The sequence below is a fragment of the Gymnodraco acuticeps genome, unplaced genomic scaffold (genome assembly GCF_902827175.1).
Source record: "Gymnodraco acuticeps unplaced genomic scaffold, fGymAcu1.1, whole genome shotgun sequence".
NCBI classification, from domain to species: Eukaryota; Metazoa; Chordata; class Actinopteri; order Perciformes; family Bathydraconidae; genus Gymnodraco; species Gymnodraco acuticeps.
The window spans coordinates 255,719-278,619 of NW_022990510.1; the positions used below are offsets into that span (position 1 = coordinate 255,719).

At 42.7% G+C, this 22,901-nt stretch overlaps 1 protein-coding gene across 1 annotated transcript; it reads right to left on the reverse strand.

Moving 5' to 3' along the window:
* Positions 1–410: 410 nt before the first annotated feature.
* On the reverse strand, positions 411–2,259 carry LOC117553163 (piggyBac transposable element-derived protein 4-like). Its single transcript, XM_034226993.1, has 2 exons — positions 979–2,259; positions 411–821 (listed from the first exon to the last, which is right to left on the reverse strand). Exons 1-2 carry the CDS (start codon positions 2,257–2,259, stop codon positions 411–413), a joined length of 1,692 nt encoding a protein of 563 aa, XP_034082884.1.
* Positions 2,260–22,901: the final 20,642 nt, after the last annotated feature.

Here is a 22,901-nt window from a genome sequence, read left to right on the forward strand (position 1 = left end):
TTGAATGCATTGTTGTTTTTTTTGCAGTGTCAGATTTAAACAAAAACTCACACTCGTGTTCCTGAGGCCAGAAAATGCCACCTTCACAAAAACTGCTATAAAAATATGATATATTCATATTTGTTCCCACTTTTACAGAGTCAGTCTTTTAAAACTACTCCAGCCTGACATACATATATTAAATATGAATTATATTTTGGGGATTTTAACCCTTTAAATGCCAGTTTGTTGAAAAAAACTCCACCGTTTTTTTAATGAAAAGAACAAAAAACTAGAATAATTTAAATCTTTTAAAACTACTCCATCCTGACTAAAATGAATAATACAAGATCATTTTGAACCAGAACAACATTTATTTTACAAAGATGAACATTGAATGAACACTGTGTGTCTGGCTGTGAGAGTCCAGCTCAGGTGGAGCAGGGGCTGCAAATGGACAGACTGTGGTCCTTGCATATGAATTTCCCACATTTGCAGCAGGTGCTGCAAACTCTTCTGTCCATGCAAAAGTGGCACTGCCTCCAGCTCTTCCGTTCACTGATGAGAGAGGGGCCTGCAGCAGCACCCTGCACATCTGACACCATTGTTGCAGCGGCTGATGAGCGGGGAAGGCGCCCTCTCTTCTTGATGTGTGGGGTCACCAGCATTTCTCCCACCTCTTCAATGAAGAGCCTCCTCCTGTACGGTTTCTGCTGCTGCCAGGATGGCTCCATTGATGTCCACAGGACGTAGGCGTTGTAATGGGAAATGTCAACCAGGTTGAGGAAGAGGGCAAGTGGCCAGCGATTTGTTCTCCTCCTGCAGGAGTAGGTGGCAACAACCTAACAAAAACATAAAACAAGACAATTTGAATAAATGATTCCAAGCATTTTCTCTCATGATATAAATATTAATTATTTTATAGGAAAATGCTCCTTTGAAAAAAACCTACATATATTTCAGACAAGAATATAAGAGTAAGAATACATGTGTGCCTACCTTATCAAAGTTGTCGACACCTCCTTTGCATCGGTTGTAGTCTTTGATTATGACTGGCTTTCTCTTCATTTCGTCGCTTACGTCAGGACTGCGGTGTTTCGTGCTTAGAAGCAGCACATTCCTGCCCCGTCGAGGGATGTAAGAGACCAGTGTGTGGGTCTTCGTAAAGGCAAAGGTGGAGGAGAGGATCGCTCTCGCTCTTGCCTGGAGCAAAATAGGGGGAAGCTCAGGCTTGTTTCGGCGAATTGTGCCAAACAGGGCCAGTTTTCTCCCGAGCAGCTCCTCAGCCAGTGCGAAGGACGTGAACACATTGCCACAGGTAATGATGTGTCCCTGGAGCCCCTCTGTCATCTCCAGGACCACCCTCATCCCCTGGTTGACTTCAGAAGGACTGCCAGCTGCTTTGCCTGTATACACCTGCAGTCTCCAGGCGTAGGATGATTTTACATCACAGTTTGCCCAAATCTTTATACCGTATTTGGCCGGCTTTTTTGGCATATACTGCTTGAAGCTGCACCTGCCTCTGAATGGGACGAGCTGTTCATCCACGCAGACGTCGCTGAATGGGCTGAACAGCATCGGCAGGCGGTGCGTCCACATATCCCAGACTTTGCGGAAAGCAGCCAGCTTGTCATCACGGCGCCGCAATCGGGATAGCTTGTCGTCGAACCGCAGTGTTCGGCTGATCTGGTGAAACCTCCTGTGGGACATCGTGGCTCGGAAAATGCTCCGTCCCGATTTCTCACTCCAGAGGCTGAGGGTCGATTCATTTTTTGATCTGTAAACACCGGCCAAAATGAGCAGCCCCACGTAAGCCTGCAGTTCCTCTGTGTCCATATCTCGCCACTCTGCAATTGACCGTCTCCCATGCAGGTTTGTCATGGACACAATATGCTGCAGGATGTCATCTGTCATCAGCAGTGCAAAGCTGGATGCCGAGTCACTGATTCGGGCGACAGCATAGTGTGTTGGTCCCGGGGTCAAACTTCTGGCTGCTGGGACGTAGCGGAGCGTCTCAGTGTTTGTGGGAGACCATAACACTTTACCATTTTTTGAAGTCCATCCTGCAGCTGCTTCCTCCATCTCCCCTCCGCTCTCAGTTTCAGATGAGTCTGAGTTGGACTCTAGCTGGTCTGTTCCCACCTCTGAGGCGTCCTCCGTGGACTCTGAGGCCTCTTCTGTGTCAGCCTCATAGTCCACGGAGGAGGATGAGGATCCATCCTCGCAATCAGAGTGCATGATGATGTCCAGAGCTTCCTGTGTGCTGTAATGCCTTGCCATCTCCAAAAAGACTACTCCTGCACTGATAGTAATACTTATAACCATGGCTGCAGTGCACCTGTATAAACAACCTGAGCGAGAACCAATGTGTCGGTTTTTGTGTAGCTTAGCCATTTTAGGCTAATTTACTGAGACGACAATTCAATATACAACTAAAAAAGAATATCCTCTGGCAAGTTTGAGCAATATTCATTCAACACAGCCAAAATGGCATGAACATGAAAACCCGAATGGCTGAAAAATGGCCCCAGGGACTCTTAAGGGTTAAACCAGGGGTTTAATAGGGGCGCTGCGCCCTCTTACTCTCAGAGTGCGCCCTCAAACCAAAATGCAGATTTTCCCCGTAACATTTTAAAGTGATGCCAGAATAATAATAATATCATATTTCTGTTCGTCCAAAACGGTATAATTACTCCAGAAATATGAAAATCTCGTCAGACGGCATAGACAGCTTTGTTTTTACGGAGCTCCGAGGTCACGTTGTTGTTTACGTCCGTGGGACCATCTTGTATACGGGCGTCATGTTGTCGCCAGAATTGACATATCGTTTATACAAGATCAGCGCCAGAGTATTGCCCTCATACTATACTTCTCTAGAAAAACCCCTGCATGTGTGGGTGTGTTTGCTGGTGATCATCAGAGGGTCATGACTCACCTCCAGCTGCGCTCCTGCTCACAGCAGACTGTGGAAACACTCCAATCCCAGAACTAAGAGCATGGAGAGGTGAATGAGCCGAGCTGACCTCAGATCAGCTTCCTCAGGCACTGGGAGCCCAGATGGGCCTGGTTCAGACTCCTGAGTGAAGCCACTCCAATCCGCCTGCCTACGTTCTGTGGCCCTGAGCAGGACTGTGGAACTGGAACATGACCAGATGGTGTCTGGTTGTGATGTGATAAAGGAAACAGGAGGTGATGTTCGACATCAGTTTGATGGATTTTTGGCTTTGTTCCCTCTGCATTTGAGGAGCAGCTATTGCTCTGAGGATAATAAGCCTTTAGGGGCAACAGACAATATTTCTGAGGGTTCTGCTGTAGTCAACAGATATCTGGGCCAGGTCTTCTCTTCCATGTGCTGCTCATTGATACACTCCCATAGCAACTTGAACTGGGTTTTGGAAAACTGGTTTGAATAAATGTTGTTTTCCTGAAGTAAATGTTGTCTTTTTGCTAACATGTCACCTTTAATCGGGCTGCCCTCAACTAAAGATGAAGTTAACAAGTCGACTAGTCATCATACGTTTATGATAATTTTTTATTTAAATAATTTTGGAATTAAAAAACGTTTTCCATTTCAAAGCTGAGAAAGAACGTTATGATTAACATCAAGGTACGCTGTGCTATGTACTAAATATATTTCTAAAACTGTATTAATGTGATTTTTAAATATAATTTACATTTTATACTGGCCAAGCGCCCGTCACGGAGGATGGATGGCCCGACTGTTAGCGACAACGCAGATGGCAGAAGTTATTTCCCAATGTCAATGAATTGGAAAGAATCATTTTGTGTCCTATTATGTCACAGCCTGACCTAAGTGAGCATTTGCAGATGGTGCTTTCCTGTGGGCTTGGTGGTAAATGTCAGCATTGACAGCTGATATAACTAATGTTGTTTTTTTATGCTCAACTTTAGTGTCATAGCATATCATCGTGTGTAAGAGTGACAGTTCAGCAGGGTGACAGCTGGGACGAAGGCTCTGTTGCTGAGCCTGCTGCTCCTGGAATTAATATTCCTGAAATGATTGCAAATCAAATATTTACTACTATTTCAGAGAAACTGGAGAGATGCTGAGACTTGCATTGTCCATGGTTTGCCTTCTTGGTCTTTCTTGTGAGGACAATCTCCCATTTATAGGTGCTTCTTCAGTCATATAGTCTTCCAGATGTAAACAATGTGCTCTCCGTGGTGTTCAGTCATTTCCTGCCGCCTCAGGGGAAGCTGTGGAGCTTTGACTCCCAGAGAGGGAGGGTGCTGCAGGCTGGGACTCTTCCTAGGAGTGTGTGTGTGTGGGCGGGTGAGTAGGTGATGAGTAAAAAGCGAGCAGGAGGTTAGGGTGCTTTGAGCATTGTTCGTGTGTAAAAATGTGGCCGCAGTGTTCAGTAAATGTGAAGTTGGAAAACTGTTCATCTCATGCCACAAAACGTAGTAGAAGCCTTTTTTATTTCCTCCCCTCTCCCACTCACCACTGATGCTGAATGTTCTCCCGATGAACCGAGTCCAGGTTCGTCTCACCGTCAAAATGTGTTTCTTTTGTGTTGCTTTGGCCATACTGTCAAACTAGTCAAACCCACTGTTTATCTCGTTCTCCTAATGCTTTGTGGCTGTATTAAGATAAGATAGTACTTTATTGATCCAAATTTGGGACATTTTTGTGAATTTATTATCAAAGATTCTGACATGTTTACTCAAGTCGTTCCCAAGGATACCACCAGCACTACCTTTAGCTATCAGCTTCTTCCTGCTGTTTAATGACCGATTGCAACCATTGCTTTTGATGATACATACTGGCCCTTTCCCCACAGAAAACACTGTCATGTCTCTGAGTCAACTAGTGATTCTATATAAACAGTTTAACCCTTAAATGGTTTCTGTATCCTGGAGGATACAGTCATTTGACAGGCCACGTCCACGTCTATAATCATCGCCAGATATTTCTTTTGGGGGTGCTGTGGGGTAGCTTGATGTTTCATAGAGGGTGCTCAAACATGTGGGGTTTCCCATGAATGTACCGGGCGCTACAGTGGAAACACTCCCCACACGCACACACAGTGTACCCACGACTGTTATAATGAAGGCTCGATAATCAGCTCATGGCATATAGGTGTAAGCAAGGGTAAAGTGCTATTATTATAAGTGGGGGGTGAACCTAACATCCTCTAGGGGGGTCCGGGGGCATGCTCCCCCCGGAAGATTTTTTTTAAATGTTGAAGTTAAAAGCATCAATCTGGTGCACTTTGAGAGCAAAGAGGTCTATGGATACATCTCTCAACACCCATATGAAACAGAACTGTAATCAGATGTTCTTTTTCTTTATGGATATTTTACAAATCACTCCCCTTTTAAACTGTATTCTTGTTTTACTGTCATATAGTATTTCATAACTGTTTTTCAATTATTCTCTTATTTTTGTATAACTATAATGATCATATGAAGGTCCATCCATCTTCTCCCGCTTATCCATGGTCGGGTCGCGGGGGTAGCAGTATGAAGGTGTGCCTTGTAAATAATTGTTTACATAAATGGTGACCAAACCGTTTGAGACCCACTGAGATCGCTTAGACTAAAGTTAACTATCCAAACACTGAGAGAGTCCTTTACCTCACTGAGCTGACGTTATCTGACAGGTGAGGACTTTCCTCTCACTTTGTTGTAGAAACAGCTTCTAATATCCGTTAGCGCAGCTAGCTAACCAGATACTAACAACAACAATCTCCGGTACCGGTGCTCTCTCTCTCTCGCTCGCTCACTCAAACAAAATGCGCTCGTGCCACACACACAGAGCCGAGCTTGAATGAAACACCCAGAAGTAGCCTACTTGTACTGTACTGTACTGTAGCATATCATTTTCGAATCAATCCATTTTCAAATGATGAAATTCACATATATATAAAAAAAAAATACATACATTTATTGGGGTGGCTTAGCACTTGCTAAGCCAAATGTTGGTGTTGCTGTAGCAACTGCAAGCTACCGCCTGGCGCCGCCCCTGTCTATAATGGGTGTAATAACAGTGTAACATGGGTTTACTATGGATGTATTAAGGGTGTAATAATGGTGTAACGTGGTCAAAATGGAAGGGGTGTAATAACTGTGCAATAAAGGTGTAATATTGATGTTACTTCAGTGTAGTATGGGTGTAACACAGACTTAATAACTGTGTAATACAGAAATGTTGATCTTCTGAAAAGTATGTTCATGTTTATGTTCTCAGTGCTTGGTTGGGCCTCACTGCGGCGTGGCATGGAGGCGGTCAGCCTGGGGCTCTGCTGAGGTGTGATGGAAGCCCAGGTTGTTTAGGTAAAAATGTACAAAGTAAAACGTAGGTCAGTAAAATGTAACGAGTAAGAGTGGAATGCAGCCTTCATTGCTGCAGCCTTTAATTTAGACTTTTGCTGTGTTGAAAATGAATACAAACATTTTACATGTCCGATCCTGGTTAGATTGTGAGTGTGGCTTTACCTAACCGAGTGCTTATTCAGACATGAGACTGGCATGCTAAGTGTTTTGGATGCTTGTCTGAAAAAGGTTTGAGAAATCAATTTGACAACATTAGTTTGGATGGGAAGCTTTTCTGCCCTTTTTGAATGCATCCACATTTTTGTGTATTTGGCCTTTGAGACACAAACACAGCATTCCTCATCTCACTCTGACGGCCTCACGCTGACACACTGCGGGGGGGCAGAGTGGCAATGTCTCCACCACCAACTGTGCCCTATATACACTGTCTCTCACACACACACACACACACACACACACACACCACACACACACACACACACACACACACACACACACACACACACACACACCGCTTTAGATAAACGGCACAAAATGATTTAGCATATAACGATATTGCTTAGAATCTGCTTTATTGTCAGCAGTCCAGTCATCGTCTCACACCATCAGGTCACTCCCGTAGCCCGAGGGCCGTTGGTGCACTTTGTTGACATCACCACCCTTCTCCACACATCCCAATCTTCCCCCAGTTTGATGCACTCCCCTACTGCTGTCCCGTCCACCTCTTGATGTCCATCAGCCATTCTCCCCTTGGCCTTCCTACTCCTCATCTTCCCTCAACCTCACCATGCATGATGGTGACCTGTTTGTACGTGTTATGTGTCCGAAACACTGTAACTTTTGCCGTCTAGCCGTTACCGTCAGTGGTTTGTTTCACAGATTGTATTAGGTGCATTTTCCACGTCAGCACATAGGATCCTCCTGTAGTAACACATTTCAAAGACATTTACTCTCTTACCGATATTCGTGTTGTGTGTTTAGGTTTTGCATCTGTTTTATTTTTACAGTTTTCTTGCTTCTCCATATCTTATTTAGTTTTGCCAGCTGAGCTGTAGCGATGGACAAAATGCTCTTCTGTTTTCATCACTTTCCCATCAGGTTTCACTTCACGCTGCAGTTTCACTTCACCTGCGGTTTTAACACCACTTAACTTTTCTCCCTGATTATGTCCATACCAGTGGTGGCGTTAGACTTTTTCGTTGTCCGTCATTTTGACGGACAGGATCGTAACATTTCCGTCATAATCCATTATTACCCGTCATTTTATTTGTTCATGTTTTAATGATGAGACATATTTAATATTTATGTTTGGGTACTAAGCAGCAAATGTTCATTCATTCCTTTTTTTTAATATAGAACTTTTAAGGGCATGGAGAAAAAAAAAGATGAACAGAGACACCGACCATGCGGTCACTTTTCATGTCAAAACGAATATGAATGATTTCTTTTTCCTTGCCACTTGCTTGCCCCTCTGCCGCTGGCTGAACGTTGTCAGTTTTAGTCTTACTGGCTTGTCCTTCATCCTCCACCGCATCAATCCCTCTTTTCACCTCGTTTATCCACACCATCACAATTACTTGGCTTATTAAAAAAGCTTCGGACGATCAGCTGCCGTGACACTTTGCGATTGCTAAAGCCGGTTAAACAACGAGGTAATCAACGAGGTCAAAAACAAGACTAGACAATAGCTACTTAATATACACACACTCGCCACCAACTGGACAGGGGTGTGAATGACTAAATAATAGTTACAGTAGAGTACAGTAGATCGCCCTCGGTCTACCTGGCCACTAAGGATGTAATATAATGTGGGCCGCTGGTGGACATTTTGGCGCTGTTCCGAGTTGTGTTCTAATCCGTCAAAATGACGGACTGCTTTCAGATTTTTCCGTCATTCTTGGAAAAATTCCGTCATAGACGGAAAATATTCGGTTAACGCGACCTCTGGTCCATACTATATCTCCGTGCTCTTGTGTCCAGATGTTTGGTAATGTACGCTTGTTATTCTTTGGGTTCGGCTTCAAGATCTATGTTATCTGCAAATCTCAGAATTGTCACACCATGGAAACAGGAAAATACCAGTTGATCCTGGTAGTTAATTTGTATCCTCTTCATTTTCTCTCTTTTGAGATAATACTCGTAGATGTATCGCTACTCAGTCAGAATCCAGCATCTTCAGATCATGTTGCTTTCACTCTGCTTCACCAGATGTCACAATGCTAGCTTGCCAGGTTCAGCGATATTAAAAAGGTCTTCCATCATGCTTTATATCATAGTATACATTTTATAAGAATCATATACAATTTCCTGTTGATTAGCTTTCTGATAGTGGATTCAAAACATTTTTAACTGCCGGAATCAGTCCAATCAAGAAATACCAACTCTTTCTTTCTTAACATTGAACAAATAAACATAAAAATGAAACATAAATCTTTCATTTGTAAGTGTGTGTGTTAAATGCCTACAAAGGCCCTCAATAGCATAATAAAGACAAGTACATCAGTGCGGACCACGTTCCTGCTATTAAGACCTGGCTGAAGACTGAAATGGAACCATCAACAAGACAGGAAATCATATTACTATGTCAATCATATCTCTATATACAGTAATGAATGAATGAATACATATCTATATATACACACATATATTGTATATCCTGAAGCGAATATTGATCTGAACTGTGATCTCTGGCTCCAGGAAATGACCCTGAATTCTGTCAAAGAAAGGTTCAAAGGACAGATTCAGACAGGGCAGATTATCAATGGCCAGAGGTTTGTGATATTTGACTATAAAAATGAGAGGGAAAATAAAGAAGCAAGCTGACCTATGCTATGAAGTGTTATTGATGTACCATCCCAAGTGGACTGGCTGTTTACTTAACACTTTGGCAACCTGAGCGCTCGGGACACAACGCACTGAAAGTACAGCAGGACAAATCAGTGGCACAGACTTTTTCACATCTTTAGAAAAATAACACCACTTGCTGCAAAAGGAAAGGCCAAAGAATCATGAAGGAAACCAGCAGTGGCGGTTCTAGACCAATTTTACTGGGGGGCGCAGTTATTTTACGAGAGGGGCACATTTAATGCGTGACAAAAGACACAAAGACTGTGCTATTATATGAAACATTACAATACTTTTTACATTTTTAATTCACAGTATACAGTATAAAGTCATAGCCCAAAAAATTCATAAAAGACAATTATTGGTGTTTGTTTTAGTAACAGAATTTTAGTCAATATCTAACATAACATTTTTTATTTATTATACAATTGAAACAAATACGATTCCTGTTATTTTCCACAACACAGTCTTTGCTGCAACACTGTCAGAAATTGTATTATCACATTTTTTTATTTTGGATGGGGGCCACAGGGAGTTCCAAGCTCAGTGCAACTGGGGCACTGGCCCCTGTTGGACCCCCTAGAACAGCCAATGCACCCCAATCCATGTGACCAAAGAGTCTCATGGATCTTTTTCTCTACATTCTTATCTTTACTTGCCTGGTTTATTTTTGCCGTAGCAGTTCTCATCTCTAAAGCTTGTAAGTAACTTGTGAATGTGTTTTATTACTTTAAAACTTAAACTTAATGATGCATTTTCCTACTTTGTCTTCACTTAGGTTTAAAAGCATTGAATGGTTTGGGGTGATAACTGGCTGTTTTGGAAGTGTGTTGGAAGAAGTAATCAGATCCTTAACTTAAGTACATCTACAAATATTATGGTCTTAAAATACTCCACTATAAGTAAAAGTCCTGATTTCTAATTTTACTTTTAAGTATTAGCATAACTTAAAGTACACAAAGTAAGTACTAGTAGTACTCACTCAGCACTATGACCCGTTTCAGATTAATATAAAGTATAGAAGTATTATCAGCTACTTAATTATATATCCTGTTTTTATACATGTAAGAGCATTTTAGTATGGAGTTTGTCAATGTGGACCAAATTGAGGTGCTATAAATACTGTGTAATTGGTACAATGTAACTAGTAACAGTGAGGATAACAATAAATGTAGTGGAGTAAAAAGTACGATGTTTGCCTCAGAACTGCAGTGGAGTAGAAGAATAAAGAAGCAATACATGGAAATACTCAAGTAAATACAAATATGTCAAAAAAGTACTTGAATGCAATACTTGTAAATGTACTTAGTTACCTTCCACCACTGGAAACTGGTCTGAAGGTGTCAGGCTCAGCCTCCTCACTGGAGGCTCCTGATGTTCTGGTCTCCCTCTAGTGCTGTCCTGGAGAACTGACAGCTCCGTCAGAACAGGAACCAATCACAGAGTAATAACTGTGGGTTGAGGGGCAGCTGCCACCACCTGCCAGCATTCAGTCATTCTGTGCAGGATAGAACATTGCACAGATCATAGAACACACACGTCATTCCCCTGTATGCCTCCACGCCTGTCGTTACCTGATCAGGTGGAGAGGAACTTGTTCTTCCTGTTTGAAGGGCTTCTGTGGGCTGGTGCTGAGAGGATCATTTCACATTGTTTCTCTCAGGCACTTGCATATAAAAAGTATCTGCAGGTTAATTTCTGCAATTTGAGTCTGCCAATCCTCCTAAATTAATGGGTTAATGTAAACCTCCCCTTACTTTCTTTCCTTATATCAGTGTTTTTCAACCTGTTTGAGCCGCGGTAAATTTTTTACATTAAAAAAATCATGTGGCACACCAACAACCAAAGACAGTTACGAAATGACACGTTGAAGCTTAATACAGCACTTATAATGACAATTAAATGACCAGTCCCTCAATTTGGCAACGATTTCAGCTAGAGATCTCTCAGACACCTTTGTGGTTTTTCATTAAAGTTACCTGTTTCTCAGTTTGTTTAGGGGGGCGAACAATATAGTCTGTGTTCTTGTTTTCAAGTGACAGCGTGTGATGGAGCGGATCACATGAGTGACCGACTCCGCCACTGACAGCCGACACACACACAGTCACACATACACACTACACACACACCAAACATTTCCTGCTCTCTTCCTAAATAGGAACCATGCAATTTATTATTTATTGTGTGTTTGTTAATTTGTTAAATGATTATGTTAAGAGGTGGTTAACCTGTTTTATGTTTGGGTCGGATTTTTATGTTGAAATGTGGTTTGAAGTTTAATTGTTGTCACCTGTTGACGGTAAGCCTGTGGGAGGGGCTATGAGCTCAAAAGGGACGGGGTTTGGCCCTGGAAGGATTCACTCAGAAGAATGTTGCAGTAAAGGCAACAGCTGGGACAAGTTTGGGAGTTTGTTGCAGAGAAGGCAACAACAGAACATGTTTACTCTGAATGAGTGATGGACGGCCTGTTTTGGATTTTTATTTTGTTTGTTTAAGGTGTGCTGTTTCGTTATTTTTTTGTTGCTGTTAAGAATAACGTTTTTTGGAGCGTAACCCAACCGACTAGGCCAGTGTTTGTGAACGGACAAAATGAACCCCGTCACATATGGTGTCAGAAGTGGGATGGCTAGTCGGAGGAAGCTGGGCGGCGTTGCGGAGCGGCGCACAGGACTACGATTCCGGCGTCAGCAGCAGGAGGAGAGCGCGGCTGCCGGGTCGGAGCGGGCATGGGAGACGGAGGACGATGATGAGGACGGGTCCTGGGTGGGCCCAGCGGCTCCTGCGGCCTCGGGGTCGGCCAGTGAACCAGGGCGAGAGGAGTTCCTGTTGGCGGAGCTCCGGGACCTACAGACTTCTGTTCCGGTTGATGGTCCGTTTCCTCAATCGGACTCCGGTGGCCAGCCTGATCGGCCGGCGCCTGGGTGGAGGCACTGTGCGGTGCGGAGATTCCACAGTACCAGTGGGGTGAGGATATGCGAACTGTTTGTTGCGGTTTGGACGCATTGCCAAAGCGTGGAGGTGGCTGCTTGCCTTTCCAGGTTGCCGCACATCGCCAACCTTGGGGAGGGAGAGGATAATGTGATGGAGCGGATCACATGAGTGACCGACTCCGCCACTGACAGCCGACACACACACAGTCACACACACACACTACACACACACCAAACATGTCCTGCTCTCTTCCTAAAAAAGGAACCATGCAATTTATTATTTATTGTGTGTTTGTTAATTTGTTAAATGATTATGTTAAGAGGTGGTTAACCTGTTTTATGTTTGGGTCGGATTTTTATGTTGAAATGTGGTTTGAAGTTTAATTGTTGTCACCTGTTGACGGTAAGCCTGTGGGAGGGGCTATGAGCTCAAAAGGGACGGGGTTTGGCCCTGGAAGGATTCACTCAGAAGAATGTTGCAGTAAAGGCAACAGCTGGGACAAGTTTGGGAGTTTGTTGCAGAGAAGGCAACAACAGAACATGTTTACTCTGAATGAGTGATGCGGCCTGTTTTGGATTTTTATTTTGTTTGTTTAAGGTGTGCTGTTTCGTTATTTTTTTGTTGCTGTTAAGAATAACGTTTTTTGGAGCGTAACCCAACCGACTAGGCCAGTGTTTGTGAACGGACAAAATGAACCCCGTCACACAGCGTTTCACACCAAGCATAACGAAGTCGGTGAGTCGGATGCCCGGTGAAAGTAAATCCAAACTAAAGATCACTTTGCTGCATCGTCCCGAGCTCACATTTGTTTCTTTCTTTTGACCACCACTCATACTAGGCTCTTCATCTGGGTTTGAATTTCGTCCAGGCGTCGGTTCAGAGTCTTTTCAATGATGTATTCATTGTTGTCTGTCTCGTCATCGCAACCTCTCCCATGCATCACTTAGTTCTACTGTCTTAAATTAACAAGGTCATTATTGCACTACCTACTGCCAGCCACTGGCATAGAAGAGTATTTAATGACTTTACCAGCCACTACACTGCAGGCACAGACGCTCAACAATGACTCATTATTTGACGTAACTAGATCATTTTTGTGGACCGATTAAGTGAAATTGGACAATTTCCCACAGCAAACCTGACATCTCTCACGGCACACTGGTATGTCCAAGCACAGTGGTTGAAAACCTGCCTTATATGACAGGATTCCAGACAAGGGGGAGACAAGGAGAGGAACAGGAGTATCAGCCATCCACTGTGCTGAGATCTGCTGGGTCATCAGATGGTTGCCTGACCCACACGTAGAGAACAGAGGGGGCATTGAGCTGCAGCGAGCCCCGCTGCTGTGGAGCCTTCCTGGGGGAGCTGAGCTCCAGAAGATTTGCCTCCTTCTGGATCTCTGCCAAGCAGCCAATCAATGCAGCCTGGAGTCAGTGGGAAAAATAACTACAGCTCCTTTTTTTTAAGTCAGCCCATCTGTCTCTCTGCAGAGCAAGGACATGCAACTCCCATCCTGGAAATATTCGTTTCCTCATTTCACCTTTTCTCTTCTGCTCGCTCTACAGAGCCCAAAGCTAGATTGTAGGGAGTCAAAATAATGAAATAATCCTGTTTCATTCTGCGAGGCCGTCCAGTGTGAGTGTGCTGTCATAGCAGCTCTCATCTGTTTGACTTGAGATACTTGTCTGGTTTTAGTTGCATATGGATGAATGTTTGCCAGGTTACCAAAGATCATAGGTTGGAGAGCTGCAACAGTGCACTGACATAGCGGTAACAAGAAGAACATTTGCAAGCTACTTTGATATCTTTGTCTATTGTTATACTAATACGAAATGCTACATTTTTTTGCGATGAACATGTTTCAGACTGCACCTCCCTCTGCTACTGAAGGCTGTTGTTGTTGCCTGGTCATGGCAGCCATGGGGTACAAGAACATTTAGAGAGACACATCTTAGTTACTAATAGAAAAATAACAGATCAAATAAAATAAGGAAGCTCAAAGTTAAAAATGCAATCTAGCAGGAACAACTGCAACAGGCTGCATGCATAGTTGGCGCAGGTATGTATATATATATGTATATGTATATATATATAAATATCTGTATTTCTACAAGAGGGGGAAATGCTTGAGTATAAGAGTTAAAATACTCACATTTGGCTTTAAAGGTCCAGCGTCTTTCTTCTGCCTTTCAAATGTGATCATTTGTTGACATGACTGTTGTTCATACTCAATATTTTGTAATGTGTTTTGTAAATGTAAGTACGTTTAATTCACAATAAGGACAAAGTTCATACAAACTTTTTATTTGACTGCTTTTCAAAATAACTGTACAATTTAATGAGAATATTTAATTGGGAAAAATGTGTTTTTCCTCTTTCCATTGGGATTGATTATACCCACATCTTCAAATGCACTGTGGGCTACAGAACTACACTATTTGGAACTGATCCAGAATACCTTTTTCACCACACACACACACACACACACACACACACACACACACACACACACACACACACACACACACACACACACACACACACACACACACACACACACACACACACACACACACACACACACACACACACACACACACACACACACACACACACACACACACACACACACACACACACACACACACACACACACACACACACACACACACACACACACACACACACACACACACACACACACACACACACACACACACACACACACACACACACACACACACACACACACACACACACACACACACACACACACACACACACACACACACACACACACACACACACACACACACACACAAGTTCAAAGCTTGTCCCTTGGACAAAGACTGGATTCATGCTGCCAAACCTGCTACACTCAGCTTCCCATTAAATGAAGAAAAAACATAGCTGTAAATTAGGTTCCTGTTTCAGAGCAGGCTTGCAGAGTTAAGGGTGGAGACCCTTTCATGCTCTGCACCCGAGGGTCCCAACAGGTAGTTCAGATGGAAGTAACCACTGCTCAGAAGCTAGTCGATGCAACAGGTAGCATGATGGATTAACAGGAAGGCTGCATGGTAAAACAATGTTGTAAATTATTTGGAAGCTCTACTTGAAGTGTTTCTCATGAAGATTGATAGTAATAGATTTATAAAGTTTGATACTATAATCTTTGAAAGTCATTTGTGGCTGTTACCAAAAGCTTTGTGTTCAAGAGGTTCAAATGTAACCATTTTGAATAGCAATACATCTCTAAAAGACTGTTTACATCACTGTGAGACTGTGTGCCCACTGCCCAGTACAGAAAATATTCGGTATGGGCCCTTCGGTTCGGTGCACGTGTGTACTGAAGTGTACCGAACGAATATAACGTTTGTAGAGCCGAGGAATGGGAGTCGAGGCGGTGTATTCAGTATGGAACTCCACACTTTATTTTCCATTCAAATAGAGACAACAGAATGAACTAGCTTTATGCTACATAACAAGCTTGAATGCTAACAACAACCAGACTACCGGAACCGGATCAAGGTATTACACACTCACTCGTCCGTGGTGCAACACACTATACATCACCGTGAATTATGTCCGGTAATGCTCCACCACACATTGAACGTAAAAAATTGAGCACGTGTAAAACTTTTTGGAAGTAATCTCAGGAGCTGCGTTCTTTCGCTGCGTTCAGTGTAATTTGCTCACATTGGGTTCAACGCGTCAGAGAAACCAAGTCATTTCATTGGACGAGAGGCATACTATGAGAGCTGGTCCGGGATGCGTTCGAATTTAGTCAGTATTTTGTGGAACAGTTGATATGGGGAACGCAGTTAAAGTTGAGCTTGAAAATCCTCCAGCGTAATTTAAGTCTCCGGTTTGGGTACATTTTGGTTTCGCTGTTACGTACAAGGATGACGGACAAAGACAGATGGACCGAACCAAAGCTGTTAGTCGGCATTGTTCAAGTAAAATTGGTTACGTGGCTGGCAATACATCAAACTTGCACACTCATTTGAATAGGCATCACGTGAATATCACCGTACCAAAAGAAAAATGACTGAAGTGCAAACCCAACTCCCACTAGCATTTAAGCTTCCACCACTCGCAAAAAGTTCAGACTGAGCCAAAGCTATTACAAACGCCATAGGCGTTTTCATAGCAGCGGACATGCGACCATATTCCGTTGTGGAGAATATAGGGTTTAAACACGTTATCCAAGGCATCTTATATCGCTCTAATGACCAATGGGTGGACATCATAGACTGTATATATAAATGGACGTAGTGCAGAGTTGCTGAGAAGCCCTTAGTAGGCGGAGTCGGCCGCTGGCGTCAGAGTTGAACTCCCGCCTGCTCCAGCCTGATCCAAGTAAGGGCAAAGAGGTGGAGGCGGGACCTGCTGCCACCGAGCTGGAAGCTCCATAGCTAGTAGCTCAACCCCACGCAGTAACCAGGAAACGACACCAGTAATCCACCTCACACTGTCTGCTCCTCGAGCCCCACAGGGCAGAGCAGCGAGCCTCGCAACGTCCCGCCAACACGGCACCCAGACCCCACGCAGCATTCTCATCTGTTTGTCATTACTGGTGTCATTTTCTGGTTGCTAACAAACGCCATTGTAAAACATAAACACTCATGTTCAGCTGTAAGGGTGGTGGACTCATCAGAACAGAGTGGGCGAGCTGACCAATCAGAGCACAGTGGGCTCATAGGGAGGGGGGGGGCAGGAGCTCCAACAAGGCGTGTAGGACAGAGAGTGAATACACATACTATACAGAGATGCTGTATGAGAAAACCAATGTGATTTTGGAACATTGAACAATGTAAATCTATTCTAGTAGACCTCAACAATGGAATTATGATCAGTAGAAATGGCCAAGACATGGGACCTTTATCTTGTATGCTACGGATAGCATCGCTAGCACAGATGTAGCTTCCTCTCGCTCGTTAGCTGAATAAAAGACCAGTAAGAAATAAAGTGCTTGAATTTCACTTACCGAAGAAACTGCATTCATGGACGGTCTGTTTTAACCGCAGAGCCATAAGATAAGTTCGATATTTAAATGAAGAATACTCCACCAGGCACCAACACGACAAACACGTCTGAGTTGAAGTTGTGTTCTCCAGATCAGCCGAGCCCCTTTAGCATCCTGGAGCTAACAGAGCTAACGGAGCTACTAGCAGAGAGACATAAAGCTAGGAGCAGCAGTCACCGCAGAGACCTGTCACTCAAGGTGACCACGCCCTAATTTATGCAAAATATCTCTAGCCGAAGTCCCTCCCTTTCCGGTGGACCTCCATGGGACCTTATTTCTGAAAAATTATGTATTGAAGTCAATGGCGAGAGAAAAATTATCTTTCGATCCCATTTGAATTGTGCCACAAATTACACATGATGTTTGTCAATTTAAAAGATAATTTTGCAAGTAAACAAAAATGTTGCCGTAAAACTGTGTAGTAACACTTTTTTTTGTGTGAAACCGCTCAATGAACTACATCTCTGGTATTGCACAACACACGTCACCAACACCAAGATGGCCGTCACTACTGTCTTGCCAAAAAAGGGATTGACTCACCCTCACTATCACCACAATGAAACACAAATAAAAAAAATGTATATCTTTTTTATATATATCTTTTAAAAAATAATATATTTGCACCGGGCCAATCACAACCTTGTTACGCCACTGGTTCAATGTTAACCATTTGTGCAGATAGCATGAAGTAGAAAAGATTGCCAATGCTAATGTAGCGTTAGCGTTAGCATGTCTGCCCCCGGGGGAGGGGGCATCCGGGCTTAAACGGTGTATTACAGAATGATCACACCGGTGTGACAGTACTCTTCAAAGGGTTCACGAAATATGACTACTACTCTTACTGATTAACATTTTGGGTTACTTAATGTTACTTCATATTAAGGCTAATAAAAATGACAAGGCTGTAATGCTAACTAACGTGCTAGCTACTAGCTAGGTAGCTAACTTGATCCAGCCACTCCTGGTCCTTTCATCAGACGGGAAGCGAAAGAACGAACAAGAGCGATTGCTGGTATGATTACAACCTGGTACAAAGCACACAGGCATCTTGTTAAAGTTATCTTATCTGAGCTATTTCTTATATTTAGTGGAGGAAAACAATTATAACATCACTTACGCGATTTGTAGTCTTTCTAGTTGCGTATTTTCCATAGTCTTATATTTCATGTATGTATTCATTTATAGAAGGACCATGCATACAAATACATTAATCTCAGCAAAGAGAAGAGATGCAATATGCCAGATTATAGCTAATGGCTAATTTCCATATGTGGTCCTCATAACAATCAATAAACAAAAAATAACATTGCATGATCTCTATCAGTCAAACAATTTTAAAACCTGATTTAAGTACATTTAATTTCTTCCTGCCTTTTTTGTCTAACCAGTTAATATTAAAATCACCCATTAAGATTGTTTCTTTACCATTACACTGTTTGAGAATACTAGTTAAATTATCATAAAAAACGATAGTTACGTATGTAACTACGGTTCTATGAATCCTAGATGACCGCCAGAGGCGGTGCTTAGCACTGAATATCTTCCGTCTCGCGCATGCGCAGGTCAAATATTTATATCAACAAAGTCACGTGTGACCTCGTATGACCCCGGAAGGCATAAGTTCCGGTGTTGTCAACGAGTTCAGTCCTATGGAATCTTCTCGTGGAAACACGAGATTCCGAGGATTCATAGAACCGTAGTTACATAGGTAACTATCGTTCTATTTCATCCTTACTGACCGCCAGAGGCGGTGCTTAGCACTGGATGACCTATACCAACAGAGTCACGAGGAAGTCTGAATACTTACCCTATAGGGATGGCCTAGGTGGACTCTGCAGGAGGACCACACCCAGCAGGTGAGGGGCGGCAACATTCACCCTGTAGTATCTGGCGAATGTGCTCGGAGATGCCCATGTGGCCGCAGCACATATGTCCTCCAGGGGCACACCTCTCAAGGTCGCCCATGACGTGGAGACACTCCTGGTAAAGTGGCACTTGACTCTGGATGGCAAGGGACGGTCATTCGCCTTGTATGCCTGGGCAATGACGTCCACGATCCAGTGGGACAAGCACTGTTTTGAGAGCGCACAGCCCCTTCTAGGACCACCGTAACACAGAAAGAGCTGTTCAGACTGACGTATGCCTGCGGTAGTCTGGACATAAGCTCTAAGGGCCCGCACCGGGCATAGGAGTCTTGACCTCTCTTCCCCCTCTCCTGATGGGGGGAGGTCAAACCGTGCCAGCTGGATAGGCCGATTAAAATGAGAGCGTGCCAGCACCTTAGGGAGGAACGCTGTGTTCGGCCATAAGGTGACACCTGAGCCATCTGAGTTCCACCTCAGACACGAGCTGTTCACAGACAACCCAGCTAGAAATGTTTGGTTCTAAAAACATTCTGAGAATGTTACATTCATTGTTTGTTTTCTTTTGGTTTCTAGAACGTTCTTCTGAAAGGTAGAATAACTTTCTCTAAAAACATTCTTAAAATGTTTGGTAATAACCTTTATTAAATGTTTTTGATAACATTGTTAGAACATTATGCCCTACTATTCTTAAAACGTTTTCAGCTGCAAGTTAGACTTTTTTATTAGCATGTTATTATTTTAGAGTATGATAACGTGCTTTATCGTTCCGATTTATCAGAAGTATTTTTATTTTTTTATAAATGCGACTAGCAGCTAGTACAAGTCACTGTCGGTGTCACATGTACTGGAGGGGACCCAGAATCAGACTCGGAATCAGCTGGTGAAAGTAACATTTGTTTATTAGAAAAGGGGAGCTGGGAGTGGAGGACACAGTAGAAACAAACACATACCAACACTAACAGGGGTTTCAGGGACGGGCAGTGACAGTCGGTCCGTTCCTCTATATGTCTGTTGGTCTCAAATCTAAACGGTGCAATAACGATTTGTATCCAATATGCATAAACAGCGGATACTGTTTACTATATACACAGCCCTCACAAACCACACACGGCCAGATAGCTTATCTAACAGATAGAACCTACATACGAGACACAACCTTTATAGTCAGAAAAAAGTGTGATTATTTTCGGATATTTTACACAAATGATATTGTGTTTTTCCCTAGCTTCTTTGGCTCAGAAGAATAAAGATAGCTACTAAGCGATAACCCTTGAGCGGAGCATGCTTCAATCTTGACCTACGCTGGAGCTCCCTCTGGGGAGAAGTAGCACATGGCTGCTCTCAGTTGTGCTGCCCAATAGTACCAGCGTAGGTTGGGCAGTTTTAGACCCCCTCTGTCATAAGGCAAGTAAAGTAGGGTAAAACGGAGCCTAGAGCGTCTATTATTCCAGATAAAGTTGGTAAATATTTTCTTACATTTTTGAAAAAATGACTCAGGTGGGGGTAAGGGGATTGATTGAAACAAATAGATACATTTGGGTAATGTATTCATTTTTAAGATGTTAACACGACCGATTAAGGAGATTGGCATTAAGGTCCATCTGTTAAGCGATTCTACCACAGAGTCTACAACAGGGTTATTGTTGGCTGGAACCAGATCATTCATTTCAGGTGTGATTTTTATTCCTAAATAGGTGAATCCTTCCCTATGAGCTGAAAAGGGAGTTTGTATTCTAGGTTGCTGCTTCTCTTGTTCATTTAGATAAAGTATTGAGCATTTATGCATATTTATTTTGTAGCCTGAGAATTCCCCAAAGGTCGTAATTAGTTATAACAGAGATGGTACAGAATACTCAAGATTTGATAAAAAAAGAACAACATCGTCCGCATAAAGTGATATTCGAGTCTCTAATAGTCATGGCAAATGGCTCCATTGCTAACACAAACAGCAATGGGGAGAGGGGGCAGCCCTGACGTGTAGATCTGTACAATGAGAAGGATGTAGAAGTAATATTATTTGTCACCACTTCAGCTGTTGGGTTCTTATATATCGTCCTGATCCAGTTGAGAAAGCCTTCGCCTATTCCAAACCTCTCCAACACTTCAAACAAATACTTCCACTTGGTCGAAGGCCTTCTCTGCGTCTAAGGACAGCAGTGCCATGTTAGGTGACCCTCTTTTTTCATAAAGAATATTTAGTACCCTTCTAACATTATGAAAAGCTTGCCTTCCCTGAATAAAACCATTTTGATCATCTTTAATCATGGCAGGCAGTAGTTTGTTTAGGCGTCTCGACAACGTCTTGCATAACATGTTGCTATCTGTATTAAGCAGTGAGATTGGTCTATACGATGCACAGTCAGTGGGGTCCTTTCCTGGTTTTAGCATCAGAGTGATTAGTGCCCCTCTAAGAGATGGTGGCAGGTCCTCCTTTTCGTATGACTCCAACTGCATATCCAAAAGTAGTTGTAGGAGCTTATCTTTAAATCGTTTATAGATTTCTATAGGAAGCCCATCTGGACTAGCCGCCTTCCCCCCGTCATGCTGGTTATGGCTTCTGAAAGCTAGTCAGTTCCTATGATATGGTCTAGTTTTCCTTTTGAATCAGTTGAAATAGTGGGGAAAACGAATGAACTTAGAAAATGTTCCTGTTGGCCTGAATCTTCATGTTCGGATGTATAAAGTTTTTCATAAAACATTTTAAAAGCACTATTTATTTCTGCAGGGTCATTTGTTAATTTACCATTTGTTTTAATGCTGTTGATAGCCCTTTCAGATTGCAATTTTTTAATACGCCAAGCCAATATTTTGCCCGCCTTTTCTCCCTGATCGTAGTAGCTTTGTTTTAATCTTAGTAAGCTAGCAGCTGTCTGGTTACTCGATAATTCACTATATTTAGTCCTTAGGACCAAAAGTTCTGCTTGCAGTTCTGGGGAATCTTGGGTAACAATCCTATCCTCCAAATCTTTAATACAACCCTCCAGTGAATTTAATTTGGATTTAAAGGCTTTGTTCTGCGAGCTAGAATAGCTAATAATCATGCCCCTAATGTATGCCTTAAACGCTTCCCAGCGTACAGTTGGAGAGGTTTCGTTAGTATTCATGCTAAAATAGAGGTCAATATGTATTCCTACAAATTCAACAAATGTTCTATCCTGTAGCCATCTGGATTGAAAACGCCACCTAGGTGGATTCATAACAAGATCAGAGTTATTAAACAATAATGAAATTGGTAAATGGTCAGAGAGGACCCTACTGTCATACCAACATTTTGTAATCCTTGACATAAGACCCATAGAAACCAGGAAATAGTCTATACGTGAGTGTGTTTGGTGAGTGGCGGAAAAACAAGAATATTCTCTGGAAGCTGGTTTAAATGACCTCCAAACTTCACACAAATTAAAATCCTGGATCAGTTGTTTAAGGGTTTTCCTTGTTTGGGTGTGAGACAGGTCTGTCCCCCTTGATCTGTCTATACTGGGCTCTAGTGCACAATTTAAGTGTCCCCCTATGATATAATGGCCTGGGAGGGAGGATAAAGTTAGAAAAGTGTTTTTGAAGAATAAGGGAACATCCTCATTAGGGCCGTATATATTGACAATATTCAAGGTTTCTGTAAGAAGGGTGCCGTGAATGATGGAATATCTGCCTCTTGGGTCAGAGATAGTCCTAATTATGTTAAAAGGAATGGATTTATGTATAAGAGTTAAAACCCCTCTAGCATGGGAAGAATAGGAGGCTGCGATGACCTGACCATTCCATCTTTTCTGGATCTTATGAATATCACATTGTGGCAAATGCGATTCCTGTAAAAGCAGTATTTTGGAATTCAACCTCTTAGCTCTATTTAACACTTGCTTGAGTTTCGATAAATTATTGAGCCCACATACATTCCATGAAGTTATCTTAAATTCTGTATTGGAAGTCATATTCTGTTATCTAAACATAAATACAACAGT

What these genes read in the sequence shown, in the direction of transcription:
- LOC117553163 (XM_034226993.1), bottom strand. Translation starts at nt 2,259, where the DNA reads ATGGCAAGGCATTACAGCACACAGGAAGCTCTGGACATCATCATGCAC. An exon ending in GTGTCGACAACTTTGATAAG is followed by an intron (nt 822 to 978) that starts GTAGGCACACAT and finishes TGTTTTTGTTAG; the next exon opens with GTTGTTGCCACCTACTCCTG.